Consider the following 16,808-nt stretch of genomic DNA (forward strand, 5'->3'; position numbering starts at 1 on the left):
AATGCTTTGAGTTATGAATGAGTACTTAATACTCGGATATTACAATAAAGATCAAAGACTAAAACCTAAGCAAGAACTCACAAGACTTCCTAGTCTAATATGAATGTACATGCATGAGGTTTCTGAAATTATGCAATAAAAAAAACCATCTCTTTTCTTTTCAAGAAACACAAGAATGATGTAAGAAAGATTTTCAAAGAAACATGCATTATGAATGTGAAACTTAAAACATTAACATGATCTAATCTTTCTTCTAATTCAACACTCTCTAATAGTTTCTAACAATGATGATCAATTCTCTTTTCTCTATGTTTTTCACTCTTAGTTGTTTCTGCAATTTGCCAGAATCTGTACAAAATATATTTTGCCTCTAAAAACAGTTTTTTCAATTATGCAGTTGAAACGGTAGAAAACAGACACATTAATCGATTAAGTTACCACGTTAATCGATTAACTATTATAACATGTTTAAAACAGAAAACAGTTGAGTTAATTGATTAAGTCACCACGTTAATCGGTTAACCAACATTTAAAACACGTGATTCAAAAGGCAAACTACTCATTTGTTATGCTTAACTCCTATGCATGTTTTAGTAATTATATTATGCCTAATATGCACATATAACATGTATGATATGCATGAACATATAAGTGACCACTTGAGCCCTCGACATGTTGATTGTTGAGACATCTTCAAGCTTTAACTAACTCATTGTCTTCATCAAAACATAGGCAAAACATTGTTAGTGCAATCCTTGACACTTTGCACTTTCATGAATATGATGTATATTATTTGAACCAAAAAAAGAATATGATATATGTTATACTTAAAAAATTTCATACAAATCCAAATAAACTCTCATTTCTTTTCTTTTAAATAAGTATTCATATCAATACTCATTGGATAAGAACATGATAAATTTAAGTTTGTTAGGTGGTTAAGAAGTTGGTAAAATGTAATAGAAAAAATATACCAATTACATATGAATTTTATACAATATTATTATATTATTTATATTTAATTTTCATTAATTCTTTTCAAAACCTAATATAAATAAATGAGAGATAATTAATTAGATATATATAAATTTGTATACTTAAAGTTTATATACATTACCTTCAAAATCCTATTAACACAAAATATAATAGTTACATTAAATTCTACTCGAAAGTCGAATTTCTCCAACTGCTAAGATGTGTCATAGTGCGTAAGGGGCAGAGAGAGTGACCGAAAGAGTGAAGGTAGCTACTTTAGGGTTTTAGCAGCCGTCAAATTTTGTGGGGCTTTTGAATTTCAATTCCTCTGAATCCAAAACCCATCACTCTTCTCTTCTATCAATGGCAACCATGGTTCCTCCAATTCCCACCACTGAAGACCATAACAAGGTCGATGAAAAAGTCGATTATTTCAACCTTCCTTGTCCCATTCCCTTCGAGGAGCTTCACCGTGAAGCTATGAGTATGTTCTTTCTTCCGACCCTTTTATTTTCTATTCACATTTCTCTTGATTTTAATGTTCATTTCTTTGTTTATGTTAATCAAATTTTGATCTTGATTCAGGATAATGAAAATTTTGGGATTTTTATTTTCTGGGGTTGGATTATTGCAATTATATATTTGTTTGAGAAAATGACAATTAAATTTATCTTGTTTGTTGTTTCTGGCAGTGTCTTTAAAACCAGATCTTTTTGAGGGCATGCGTTTTGATTTCACCAAGATGCTGAATCAAAAGTTCTGTCTCAATCATAGGTACTCTTCTGCTTTGTGTTTTTTTTTTGTGGGAGTTAAATTATGGAAAAGTTTTGATGCACTTGTCAAGGGTAGGTTTGATCCCTAAGGGGTGTATGAAATTTTTTGTTGGGAGAGACAAAATCCACTTTGGTGATCTCTATGCCGGTAAGAGATTAGTCTTGGATTTCACGGTGGCACATAAAAAAGATTATTCAAGTTTTGTTTAATTTTTTTTTTATGTTTTATGATCTGATTAGCGTGATGATGGGACCTACTGAGATTCCTTCTCAGTCCGCGGAGACCATTAAAATTCCTACTGCCAACTATGACTTTGGAGCAACCTTCATTGATCATCCTAGGGTAATTTGATTTTGATTGCAAGAATAATATTGTGGTTAGTTCTTTTTTTTAAACTGCATTTTCAATGATGATGGTGTTCTGCAGTTGTTGCTTTTGGGGAGAGTAATGACTGATGGGAGGGTAAATGCCAGAGTGAAGTATGATGTGTCTGAAAATCTCACCTTCAAAGCCAATGCTCAGGTATGATTTGTTTCCATTATGGGGAATGTTACATTTTTCTGTTGTTTCATTGTCCTACTTCTCTGATTATTAGTATGTTTCTTTTAGTCTCTATTACAAGTACTATATCTTGGTACTATTTTGTCGTGTCTAGTTTAAGTTTGAGGCTGTAACTTATCACTTATTAGTGCTAGAAAAATAAAATTTATGTACCATAGATTGACTTGTCCATTTGTTTGTATATTATATAATTTGGTTTTTCATATCTACTTACCCCTTCTCATAATATTCTTATGCTTATTTGCTGTTTGCTTTCTTTGTCGCCTTTACTCGCCATAACATTTTATGTTTTTTGTGCCTGTACAGCTTACAAATGAGCCACACATGTCTCATGGGATGTTCAACTTTGATTACAAGGTCAACTAGTTTCACACTTTTAGATTCAATCATTTGATGCCCTCCCCTTCTGTTGTATAACTATTTTCTTTCTGTTAATCTTGGCTTTTCTTGCATGTTTGTGCGGAAGTTTCTTGATGGGAGTTTTACACCCTATCTCCACACAAACTATCTTTAAGCCATTTTCTGAAAATATTCCTTATTATATTTGTGTAGGGTAAGGACTATAGGACACAGTTTCAACTTGGGAATGGAGCCTTGCTTGGAGCAAGTTATATTCAGGTAGATTAACTTAATGCAGTGTAGTTTGGTTATGAATGCCGGATTATTTTTCATTCAGAGTCAATAAAGGCACAAAGCTTTGATGGAAAACATAACTGTTACTGATGCGGGTAAATAAACAATCATTTATTGATTGGTTTGGGCTAGGTTTTGGGGTCATGTTGTGGGAAATCTGTTACCTTCTTTGCTAAGTGGCAGAACTTTTGGTTTCTGATTTGTATGAAATGATTTAGTTTGTCTGAATTTTATATGCAAATTTATATGCGGAATTATGCATTTTTCTGTAAAAGGAAAGTTCATCGGTGATTCATGAGCAACGTCCTAATTTAGGTACTTGAAAATTGTTTCACTTAACAGTTATTTTGTTCTTGGAGATGGTTTGTATCCAGTAAGAGTGTAAGACATTTAATTATGGTTTTTCCATGTTATGGTGGATTGATACATAATTGTTCTGTGTTGTTATTGTAAGTTTGCGTTTCACTATACTAGGTCTACTGCAGAGTATGACTATTGATTTCCATTAATCCTGAACACCTCTATTGACTCAACATGCTGCATGGTGTGGGACTACAAATGGCTGTATGTCCACTCATTTATGCATAACTCAAAATACTGGTTTTTTCCCGCAGAGTGTGACTCGTCATTTATCACTGGGCGGGGAAGTCTTTTGGGCTGGTCAGCATCGGAAGTCAGGTGTTGGTTATGCTGCTCGCTACAATACTGATAAATGGGTATGTCTCAAATGTTGCCCATATATTTTCAACTGCTTTCCCCTCCCCTATATTTATATTCCTTATTTGAAGTGCTTCATATTTGTTTATTTATTTATGAATTTTTCCTGGTTAGCTTTAAGATAGTTCTGCCTGCTACTATTTTTCTGATGCATCAACTGATTTCTAGATTTTAAATTCTCATCTTTGGGAAGAAAAACCACATAACTAACATATAAAAAGGATATGTTATGCTTCTCTTGTCCCATTGGACATGTTATATGCTTCTTTTGTCATACGAGTTTAATTTTCTCTTCATGAGATTATGTTTTTATAGAAATAGTTGGTTTTAAAATTCAAACCCAATATATATCATTTTCACTATGCTGTCCTATGTGCATGGTGCATCTTAAATCTAGAAGGCTTTAAGTCTGATAACATTTTAGTCCAAAACATTTCTTCTACTTTTCCGTTCTTCTCTCTCTTACATAGATTTTGTTTGAGGGCACTAGGGTAGTATGGGCAGGCCTTTTGTTAATTCTCTCTCTCTCTTACATACTTTGAATCTTGTAACTTCAGTAGACAATGAACTAATATTTTCTTAATTCTCTCTTGAGCATTTGTTGAAGTTATAAGGTTTAGATATGGACGGAGAAAATGGAAAACTCAAAATAGTTAACTGTATTGATAATATTGTGAATAATGATGATGTGATACAAAAGACATAATACTAACTAATGTTATGAAATCTGAGTCGGACATCAGACCGAAAGAGGTCCTGTATTTGGTTTAACCGATTAAACCGTACGGTTGGACCGGAAGATATCATATATAATTAATAACTATTTATAAAGATAATTATATATTAATGCAAAATTTTATATAATTATTATGTATAATTATATTGAAGTAACATATCTCTATCTTGTTTTGGACTAGAATAAAACAAAACATTAGAGTAATATTCCATATTTTAAATTTTAAGTGAATTGTTCGGTCTACTTCTCGAGTTATTGTGGTTTAACTGGGTTTAGCATGGTCGGACTTGGATTTTTTCTATTCAAAGCAGTTCAACCCCTCATTCGATTAAGATTGCAAACTAGAGCCATTTTTATGTTTGGTCAGCGATTGGACTAGTCGGATCGCATGGTTTGGTCCTCAGAACATTGATACTAATATTTATACTAATATTAGACTGCTACTTAAATAAGGAAATAAATCATAAAAGATAAAATAAAGTAATCTTAACCTTAAGAGATCTTATAAGATTCCTAAACAAATCTAAGATATAATCACCATAATATAAGATATTCTAAGATAATTTCATATATTTTAATAACAGTAAATATGAATTTAATTACTATGAATTTATAGATCTTATTTGAATGATTAAGATTAAAGAATTACACATGATTTTTTAATTGATCATGTGATCAATAACTTACTATTAAGCTTAACCATCCATATATGGTTGTATGACCTAAATTTATTGTTCTTATGAAAATTGTTCTTACTTAAATTACTCTTGTATATATATATATATATATATATTTGGTTTAGCTCATTTTAAGGATTAGTTCTCTTTAGAGGGGGAATGACTGATTTGAATCATTGGTGGGAAATTTAAATGGATTCCAAAAAAATTCTTGATTTCTGATGCATGTATGTTAACGCTTAATTTGGTTTGGGCTAAGTTTACAATTTCTAAAAAGTTTTGGGCCTTAGTGCAATTAGGCGCATTTATAGGACTAAAGTACAATTAACTTAAACTGCATCCTAAACTTATCCTACATCTAAGGGGTTATAAAAAGCCTTACTTAGTACTAACCTAACAACTCAATCAGAAATAAATAATAAAAGAGACATCCAAAAAGCAATCAAATAAATGCGAAATAGTGAGCTCATTTTCTTTTCCCAAAACCTTTTCCACCAGTGAAGCAATATCACTAGCTTCATTTCTTTCCTTAGTTAATTATGTTCTCTTTTTCTTATTGAAACTCGCTGTTATATTTTCATTTCATCCTCTCTTGATATTGTCTTTGTCACTCCTCATTTCCTCATGCCATATACCCATTATCCCCGAACCACAAATTAAGCTAAAGGAAGATGAGGGACTTAGGCAATGGCTTCAACACTGGCCATGCGTTGTAGTCTTTGCCAGTTCCGACCATGCCACGGTGATGGCTCGGCCACCTTAGCTCGTTGCGGCATTGTTAGCAAACCTTGGTCGTTAATGGCACTGGCTAGAGCGTCATCCCCTCCATTATGTTTTTATTCTATTTCATTTTTTTAATCATTTTTTATCAATTGCCTTCTTTGGTGTTGTGTATGATCTTATTCCTATTCTGATTTAGGATTGGAACACTCTTGTTTGGCATTATGCATATCCCTTTTGTATTTGTTGTTCGGCACCAAGATTAGTTCTATTCCTATTCTAATTTAAGAGTGTCAATGCTTTTGTTTGGTACTAGACACATCCCTTTGTATTTGATGTTTGGTGTTATTTTATTTTATTTTATTTTTTGTTTATTTTTGTTTATTTTTTGTAAGTATTTATATTTCTATAATCAATCACAATAAAAAACAATAATAAATAGTTATGTTTTTTTGTTGCTTTATATAATTAATAACTTATTCTATTATTGTTTACGCTTAAAAACAGATTGGTGAACGACTTGAACCATATCTTTCTCTTCCAATAAAAAAGTGGTGGACGATTATCATACTGTCTCTTCTTTATATCGTAATGAGACTCATAGTTGATGATCAATGCAATCATTGTCCTTCAATACACTTACCCTAATTTTCTCATAATAAATTCCCCTTGTAAAATTTAAAAATAATTAATTGGTCATTAATGTCGTTTTTGTAAAGTTGTAAATATAAAATATTTGTGATGATAATTAATAGATGTCATATTTATCTAAACTATCAATAAATAAGATTTTTTTAATTATATAAAATACAAGAATCATGAGTCCTAACTACTATTTATGGGAAAAATCCTTAATAGTAAAATGATCTAATATAATTAATTGCATAAAAATCCTTTTCCCGGGTTATAGAAGTGGTGTGGTGTCAACTCAAGTCTTATTTTCCTGCCTATTAGTAGAAAAGCGATGCATATGTCGTACTGATTATTCTTTCTCTCTAACAAGGATAAAGTGATATATGCCAATGTTGTATCTTTCTATTATATTAGTAGAAAAGAGTTGAGCGGGATTGTATCCCACCTTAGTTTACCATCACTTGTAAAGTTGGTCCATTCATACATTTTTGCATCATCATGCACCTCATATGTTCAATTATGGCATCTTTCCCATTTTGTCTTGTATCATTTTTCAAGGTTGCTTTGAGGAGAAGCATACAAACTTTTTAAGAATAAATCCCCTCCCGTTAGGGGTGAGCAGGATTCGGCCCTACCCGGCCCGGCCCAATCATGATCGGGTCCAAATGGGGTCGGGTCTAGGACCGGGTTCGGGTTCCAAAAATAGACCCAATCAATATTTAGGGCTGGGTAGGGACCAAGCATGACCCGACCCGTCCTGTCCCAGGGTTACTCGATCGTCATGTTTGTATGTGTTTTTATTCATGTGTTTATAGAGTAATAATACCTTTTTAGTTGAAAGTATTTTCTATTATTTAATTTTCCATAATATATACATGATTAATAATATATTTATATACATATATCATTTTATATATTTTACATATTCATAATAATAAATAATATTGAGAAGTCTTTATCTAAAATGAGTATGCATTATATTAATCGGGTCTAGGGTCGGGCCGGGTTTAAAGGCTGACCCAGTTGCTATTTAGGGTCAGGTTAGCTTCAGGTTTAGGGTCGGGTCCGGGTTCAAAAAAGTGATCCGACCAATATTTACGGCCGGGTAAGGACAAGCCTTAACCTTTCCCAACCCAGCCCATGCTCACCCCTACCTCCCGTCAACAACCCAAAAAAAATACACATGAAGCCATGCAATTAGCTACTTCATGTTTGATTCTTTTAGGAAATCCCAGTGGAGTGGCTAGTTGTCATGCCCCGATCTTCAGTCAAACATCAACTATGTGATTGATTGGAGTATCCACCACATTTTTGCAGTCAAAACATAGAAAATCCATTTGATCCCAAATATCGGAAAGACTGGTCTTTGAACTATATTTCTGAATTCGGGAGTCGATTATGGATCAAGAAAGATACTGATATGCTCTCTGATGAAAGCATATTTATTGATATGTTCTTCCATTTTCCTCTTCCATATATGCCCTGTCCATGAATAAATAGTTTGTGCTTCTCTTCCGACCATAATATCATTTTCTGCCTTTGAACCAAAAGAGGTGGTGGTAGCATTGTTGCCGTGATCAACTCATATTGCTTAGTAAAATTGTTGTATTTCTTACTAAATTTTCTTAGCTCATTGAAGTAATTATCGTGTTTTCTAATTACTTTACATTGTTGACATATTCAATGAAAGATATACCAAACTTGCTCAACCATATGGCATCAGCCTTGTCAACCTCATGTTGTTGTTGTTGTTGTTGCTGAGATTGAATCATCTTTCTCAGTTCAAAGTGTTTTTCAAAGAAACAAGACACTTATGGGTGAAACCATAGGAGTCTTTTTCTTTAAGGAACACTTTGAATTGAGAAAAATGTTTCAATTTCATCAACAATATCATGACGATGAGAAGGCTGATACCATATGTTTGAGCAAATTTGGTGCATCCTTCACTGACTATGCTAACGATGTAAAACAATTAAGAAAAAATGTGATGATTACTTTTCTGAGTTACGAAAATTTAGTAAGAAATATGGGAATTTTACTACCTCCTTCAGTCCAAAGGTAGAAAAATATATTATGATCGGAAGAGGAGCACAAACTATGTTTTATGAACTGAGCATATGTGGAAAAGAAAAATAGATTAGCATATCAATAAATATGCTTCCATCAACAGTTATAAACAATATTCGCAATAAAAAGTATACCCATAAGCTTACTAAGTTAAATGAATATTTATTCAAACAAAAAAAATGATATATTTTACTTTTGTGTCTGATAAGAGTTTGTCTTACCCCTATGTATAATAGGGAAATCAAAACCATGTAGTTCTTTGACAGAAAAATGTTGTGAATTGTGTTAAGAAAAATATACAACATTTGCCTACACCACCTGAGTCATATTGAGAGAAAGAAGATGCAGTATGACAACCACTTTTCTACTAAGGGGATATGAAGATAAGACTCGAACTGATGCTTTCCTAACCCTTGAATTTTAAAGGGTTTTTTTATGCAAGTTTTAAACTATGGTTGAGAGAAGGGGAACAATGTTGGCTTACACCATTGTATCTATATTTGAGAGAAAGATGAGGCAATATCACATTTGTTCACTACTTCTCTATTAACATGATAGAAAATATATAAAATTGGCATATCTCGCTTTATCCATGCTAGAGAGAAAGAAAAGATAATACGATAACCCCTCACCACCTTTCTACTAATAAGATAAGAAGATAAGACTCGAGTTAACACCACTTCTATAGTCCTAAAACTTGAAAGGATTTTTATGCAATTAATTTTATTAGAAAAATTTACTATTAAGGGACTTCTCCCATAAATAGTTGTTGTTATGACTCTTGATTATCATATTTGATGTCATTTCAACAACAAAAAAAGAATCTTATTTATTGATGGTTCAAATAAACACGATGCCTATTAATTATTATAAGGACTTTTTGATATTTATAAAAAACAACATTAATAACCAATGGATTATTTTTGAAATTTACAAATTGAAATTTAATATTAGAAAACTAGGCTAAGAGTTTTGAAGGATAATGGTTACATTGACCATCAACTATCAGTCTTATTCTGATAGACAAAAGAGGCAATACTATAATCCCTCACCATTTTACTATTCGAAGGGAAAGGAAGATATGGTTCGAGGCGTTCACCGATCCTCCAAACTTTTGCTGTTTAAATTCTATTTTTATGCGCAGATAAAAATAGAATGAATTAGTAGTTACCTAAAGCAAAAAAGATAGTTTTTTATTAACTTTTTATATTGTGATTTATTATAGAAATATAAACAATTACAAAAAAATAAAACCAAACATCAAACACAGAGGGATGTGCCTAGTACCAAATAGTGGCATTGACACTCTTAAACTGGAATATGAATAGAACTAATTCTAATGCTAAACATTTAACATAAAAGGTATATAATGCCAAACAAGAGTGTTACAATCCTAAAGCAGAATAAGACCATACAAGGCACTAAATGGAGCATGGAGCAATTGATAAAAAAAGGAAGTAAAATAAAAAAATGAAACAGAATGGAGGGGATAACCCCCATGGCCTGGGGTTGATGGCAACACCTCAATGGGTCGAGGTGGCCAAACCATCACCGTGATACGGCCGGAACTGGCAGAGATGACAAAGCATGACCAGCATGTCATTGTAGAAGCAGAACCCAATGGCCGAAATGGTGCTGCAATAGGAAAACCGTGTGCAGTACTGGGGGCTGAAAGGGGTCTACCCCTTTGGCCCAGTCGTGAACCAATGGCCAGGAGCTTGCTGAGCCACATAGTGGCTTGCGTGAGCGCCGCAGTGGCGCTCTGTTGTGCAAAGGCAGTTTCCACTGGCATCTCTACCATGCCTGGAAGCGGTCTTAACATGTATGCTTTCCCATGAGTATGGAAGTCATTGCCTCTGTTTAAGATCCCCACCTTACTTAAGTTTAATTTGTGGTTCATGCCATCTGGATAATGGGTATATGGAATGAAGATTGACAAACATAATGTTAACCAAAGATGAAATGAAAATATGGTACTAAGTTCTAACAAGAAAAAGAGAACATAATGAACTAAGGAAAGAAGTGGACCTCGTGATGTTACTTAAATGATGGAAAAAGTTACAGAAAGAGAAGATGAACTCACTATTTCCATGTTATCTGATTTCTTTTTGGCTGCCTCTTTTTTTATTTATTTTTTATTGTATTGTTAGGTTAGTTCTAAGTGAGACTTTTTATAGCCCCTTAATGTTTTGGGTTAGGATGTAGTTTAAGTTAATTATACTTTAGTCGTAGAAATGCACCTAATTGTACTAAGACCTAAAACTCTTCAGAAATTGTAAACTTAACCTGGATAGAATTAGGTGTTAACAATGTGCATTTATTATACCCCATGATATTAAACTTTTGTTATTAGTGGTTTAGATCTTTTACTAAGATGCATTAAACGAACAGTCCCTTCGGGAGGATACAAAATATACTATATTGACTTCAAGTAGCCTATTTGTCTCTCACCAGCTTTTGAATTGAGCTTTCAATGCACACCCCAATTTTTTGAAAAAATTGTATATTATAACTCTACAAGCTTAATTTTTTCTGGAAATAACATATATGCTTCATGAAAAACAAATAATTATTATTGTGTTGAATTACTTAATAATATTATGGATATGCAACTTAAGGAACTTATAATCGTTTTTCTAAGACAAATACTCAACTACATTTTTTGTATGTCTTGTATAAGTTTAGGCGATTTCTTCTCTAGTTTTGATATGGCAAAACTGATTGAATTTGCAAAATTTTATCCACATAATTTTGGTGTTGAATTTGCTTCATTGAAAAGAATCAATAATCTTTAAGATAAGTTGATTAAAATTGGAAGACAAATTGTTTACCCGTTAGTTTATCTTCTTTTGACATTACTAATATAACTGTAGAAAGTTTTTATTAGCTATGAAAATTGTGAAAAAAATAGGTTGCGTAATCGAATAGGAAATGCATGGATGAATGATTGTCTACCAACTTATATTTAGCGAGAATTGTTCAACAACATTGGCAACGAATTGATCAATCAACGAATTGATATTTTTTATTTTAATTTTTAACTGTTGTTGCATACCGTACCCCCCTTGGATCCTAGATCCATCACTGATTTTAATAAAAATGGTGCATAACATTTCAACTTGTTCATGCACATCCAGGTTGCTACAGGGCAAGTTGCTAGCACTGGAATGGTTCTTCTAAGCTATGTCCAGAAGGTATCAGAGAAGGTGAGTCATTCATGACATGGTAGAGTTTATGTTGTCTTCATCATCCTTTTTTGTTTCTTATTCAAAATGTGCCTTTCAGGTTTCTCTGGCATCTGATGTGATGTGTAACTATTTGTCAAGAGATGTCACGGCTAGCTTTGGCTATGATTACATCCTTCGACAGGTAACAATTTTCTTTCATGAATTCAGTCACAACATGCGTGTGAGCATGCACGCCAGTTGACATTATACTTTCCTATATTGGTTATGATTGAGTTTTTGTTCATCAATTTGGAGCGTTGGAGTGAAACTAGCTGACATGGGTGTCAACAGAGTGAAGATTGTCAATTTATTAATCTGTGCATCACATCAACACACATTTTCAATTCAAGTTTCACTCCCACCTTGCTGTTCTTCACAAATTGACTAAAGAAAAAATGACACGATCGGTTTTGCAAACTTCTGAATTTTCCCACATATTAGATGTATGTGTTGCACGAAATTATCCAATGATTGTGTGTCAGACAAGATCTTTGGAAGACATGACCAGTAGGTAGTGTACTGAATGAGCACCTTAATTTTTGCATCTTTAAATATGCATATAGAAATGACACCGATTTTTTTTATTTGTTTTCTCATTCCTTCAAAATTACTCTAGTAAGATGGAGTTACATTTTTTATAGTTTGCTGTAATTGGATGAAAATTGACAATTAGCTACAGTTTTGATTTTGGATTACGATGACGATAACTGTGGTTGATTTTGGATTACTGAGTTTATTACCCGGCTGGGGTTGATTTTAGGTTAGCGAGTTCATTGCATGACAGCTATTCTAAAGTTCTGCTTTTGAACTTCTATATTATTTAATGAAGAATTTGAAACTAAAATTGTTCAGTTTCGAAGTGATCTTACCTACTTTTCTTTTCACATCTTGTTATGATTTTTGTAGTGTCGCCTGAGGGGGAAGATTGATTCAAATGGCTGTGTTGGTGCATATTTGGAGGAGCGATTAAACATGGGTCTAAATTTTATTCTTTCTGCAGAGGTCAGAACCCTTCCCTTCTTTTTTCTGCTTTCTTCGGTGTGTATAGAATGCCTGCAAATCTAGTTTGGTGATTTTTAAAGGATCTAATTCCAGTGCATCGACATCATGAAGAGTTTTTTTTACACTATCAAGCGCCAACAAATCATACATGGAGCAATGTATGGTTGATTGATTGCATAACAAACTTCACACCAACAATGCATAAAAAATAAACTCTTTTTTGCCTTAACATGGTTTTCATATTTGTTTATTGCAGCTTGATCACAGGAAAAAGGATTACAAATTTGGGTTTGGTTTGACTGTTGGAGAATAGATTAGCAGAACTTGAGCTATGTTTCTATTGCTGCAGCCAACTTAGCAAGATTTCTTTCTTATATTTTATTGTAGGAGATTTTTCTTTCTGAAAAGAGAGAACAAAGGAGGAACTATCATTTGTGTCGGGAAACATTATAAGCAACAACTTTCTGCAGAAATTTCACTGGTTATCAATTTGTTTTGGAACTTGTGCCCAAAAAAACCACCATTTTGTTTTGAAAACTTGCCATGTTTTCCCTTGAGGAGGAATGTAGAGTGGTATGAGATAAATGCAGATTATGAGATTATTTTTCAATAATGTTTTTTGTGCTGTGTTATATCCATTCATTCCCTTTTTGAACCATGAGCCCCTATACATCATAATTAACATTTTTTTTGTTGCTGCCTCTTCTGTTGGAATTAATTACAAGCGGCTTAAAAGTTTTCAGGATCATTAGGTCTAGTGATGAACATATACATTGAAATTGATGAAAATTTAGAATTTGCATTTTGTACTTGAGGAAGATCATAAATAGAAACAAAATCATTTTTGCAAAATGTACCTTTTCATATAGTTTTAAATCTTGTTATTATTGAAACAAGAGTAGCAATTGCTTAGCTATTTTTGTCTCAAGTAGAAATAACAACCAAAAAGTAGATATCATATAATTTCGTTTTTAATTTACAATTTCATAATGTGATTGTCAAACTTTACTTTTCCAATTTCTGTATGGGAAATAGAATGATATCTATATTTTTTGTACTACTAACTACTAAGGGTATCTTCTTACTTTATGGGTAAGAAACTAATTATTTTTGGGGTTTATGGTTGCCTTTTGTAACAAGTGCTACTCTCTTCAAATATTTCATATTTTGGTCTTTTAGGATCTACTAAGACCTTATACTATTAGATTAATGTTTTGTTGGTATCTATTTGATAAAAAGGTTATCTTATCATATTCTCACAATACAGTAGATGAAAATGCTACTGATTTGGAACATAATTGTCTCTCGTTTTGTGAAGATAGCAAGTTTAATTGAATATATTCTGGAATGCTTCAATCAACCAACTTGTTAATTGGAACAAAAACCAAATAATCCGTCGTACATTTCCAGTGTTAACCATGAACAAAAATATTATTAAACCCTATATTCTTAATTCAAATTAGAATAGCAATAATATATATGATGAGGAGTGAGTTTACATTTGAGTTAAATTACACCAGTTAAACATATTATTAACTATTGATTTAACATAAATCTAAGAGTAAATTATACTGATAGTGTAATCTTTTAAACAAAAAAATGTGATAAATGCAATTAAGCTAAACAAAACATGATATATTGTGGAGACACGTCCAAATAATATATGAGTCAATATTTCTTTATTATTTTTGGTTCGTTACACTATATTATAAGAGCGATTTAAACAATATTTCTTTAGAATTGTTGATGCATTTTGTAACAAAAAATAATAAAGATACATTGATTTGTATATTATTTAGACTTGTCTACACAATATATCATGTTTTGTTTAACTTAATTGCATTTATCACATTTTTTGTTTAAAAGATTACACTTATTTCTTATACAGGGGTCGTCAGTGTAATGAAAGTACAAAACTAGGGGAGGTTTGTGTAAGTTTAGAAAAGTGATGGGTGGTTTATGTAATTTCACTAAAACTCAGGGGATGTTAGTGTAATTTACTCCTAAATCTAACAGTACATATCATCATGTGGGATGTTTTTTAATTTCTCATTCCTTCAACCAGCAATTAATATTTCTCTTTCCTCCGACCAGCAATTAATGTTTCATATTAATAAATATTTAACAAAATCATAATAATCTTTTTTAGAAAATTTTGACGTTTCTACATCTTTTTGTATTGGTTCTAGTAATGAAATGTTAAAACCTGATTGCCGATCAATCACACGCAATGCTTGTGCAAAAGTGTTTTCTCTTTTAAATTTACAATTATACAAATTATACACATATATAACTCAAGTGTATTATGTCTTGCTAATTAGTGCTATAAAGGAAAAGTTTATAAAGGTAAAACATATATGGATGGATTTTGTATTTTGAAAAGAGTTTGATTCAAAGTGGGTGGTTTTTGGCTTAGAAGGATTAGTTTTTTACTACCAACATTAAGTTTTAAACAAATTGATAAGCATAGATGCAAAGGTGGGGAGAGATGAATAACTCATAGAACACATATTGTAGATTTGTAGGATGCAACATGTTATTTAAGAGGGGGAAATAAATGAATTTGGATGAATTTGTATTTGGATGTTAATTGATGCAAAACTATCCATCAATCCATATAAATTCATTTAAACTATATTTTAAGTTATTCAATCCATCCATATCCAATTGATTTCAAACGATCCAATTCATCCATGACTCTATTTTCATGGATTTGGATGGATGAATATTTAATTCATTTGATTTTTATTATTGGAACTAAAAATACTATTGAATAAAATCGCTATTTTAAAAATTACTATCTCAACTAAATATTTTTTAAAACCCCTTTTAGAAAAACACATCTAAAATTATTTATAAAACACTTTTAAAAATCAATTTTTTTAAAAAACAATTTTTTGAACTTTTATAGAAAAATATTTTTTTGATATTCTACACGCATGTGATGTTTAAGGTTCTACGTGTAAAGTTTTTAAAAAATACTTATAGAGTGTAATATCTATACCTATGAATGTAAAGATTTATACATATCACTAAATCATTCACCATTCATTTGGATTACTTTTTTTGAAGAGTCCAATTATAATTAAATATAAATGGTAGATGGTGCAGTGATATTTCATAAAACTCATGCATTCTTAGTGCATATATTTTCTCATACTTATATATGTTATGTACTTAAGAATAAAATTTTAATATTAACTACATAGTACATACACATCTCATATAATTGACATCAATTTAATAAAATAATAAAAGTGAGAGTGAGAATCATGGATGAATTTGTTTGAATTTAGTTTTCTTAAATATTAAATGAAATTCCAAAGGAAAGAAATTCAGTTTTGAATTTTGGTATTTTGGATGGATTGGATATCCATCCAAATGGATGAATTTGAATCCATCCATTATCAATAATATCCATTGAATTATATCCATTTAAATCCATTATATGGATGAATTTAATTTGGATGAATTATGTATTATGGATAATTTTGTCACCTCTAATATTATTGGAGGAAAGATAAATATAAAAATAAGATAACATGATTTTGTTAAAGAATAAATAATATGAAACATTAATGGTTTGTTGGAGGAAAGTGAAACATTAATTGTTAAACGTAGGAAAGAGAAACAAAAAATATCTCACCTGATATGCACCCTTAGATTTATCTTAGATCAATGGTTAATAATAAGTGTAATTTAACTCAAGTGCAAACCGATCTCTCTTATATATATAAGAGTTGACTCAAGTGAGAATAGTTTTCATATAAGAACAATAATCATGTGTATGTATCTCTTAATCTTAACTGTTCAAATATGATTCAAATGATTCATATTAATTTCATATCATAGTATACATGCTTTGTACAATGTGGGAACCAAATGTGGCCTTCATATCTCCATTTTGGTAGTTTAGAGTTCAGTTGAAGATTATTGGTAAAATAGTTGTAATTCTGTAATGGATAATTGATTAATAATATGGTTAATCGATTATCAGTATTGAAATATATATTTTTATTTGAGTTAGTTTTATATTGGGTTTTTGTTAGTTGGTTAATTAATTTTTTAGTTGGTAGGTTGATTAGT

The 16,808-nt window shown here is 31.5% G+C and overlaps 1 protein-coding gene across 1 annotated transcript; it reads left to right on the top strand.

The window, feature by feature from the left end:
- Positions 1,173-13,355, top strand: LOC109331885 (mitochondrial import receptor subunit TOM40-1-like). The gene is made up of 11 exons (XM_019566653.1): positions 1,173-1,459; positions 1,668-1,749; positions 1,989-2,091; positions 2,176-2,271; positions 2,617-2,667; positions 2,863-2,928; positions 3,558-3,659; positions 11,631-11,699; positions 11,779-11,862; positions 12,627-12,722; positions 12,979-13,355. The coding sequence occupies exons 1-11, from the start codon at positions 1,339-1,341 to the stop codon at positions 13,033-13,035; spliced, it is 927 nt and encodes a 308-aa protein (XP_019422198.1). The 5' UTR covers positions 1,173-1,338; the 3' UTR covers positions 13,036-13,355.

This window comes from Lupinus angustifolius, chromosome LG17, assembly GCF_001865875.1.
Source record: "Lupinus angustifolius cultivar Tanjil chromosome LG17, LupAngTanjil_v1.0, whole genome shotgun sequence".
Lineage (NCBI taxonomy): Eukaryota > Viridiplantae > Streptophyta > Magnoliopsida > Fabales > Fabaceae > Lupinus > Lupinus angustifolius.

Excerpts from the sequence above, each read along its gene's own strand:
- LOC109331885 (XM_019566653.1), top strand. The coding sequence starts at position 1,339 with ATGGCAACCATGGTTCCTCCAATTCCCACCACTGAAGACCATAACAAG. Across the intron at positions 2,272-2,616 it reads CCTTCAAAGCCAATGCTCAG|CTTACAAATGAGCCACACAT; the intron begins GTATGATTTGTT and ends GTGCCTGTACAG. Across the intron at positions 11,700-11,778 it reads TCCAGAAGGTATCAGAGAAG|GTTTCTCTGGCATCTGATGT; the intron begins GTGAGTCATTCA and ends TGTGCCTTTCAG.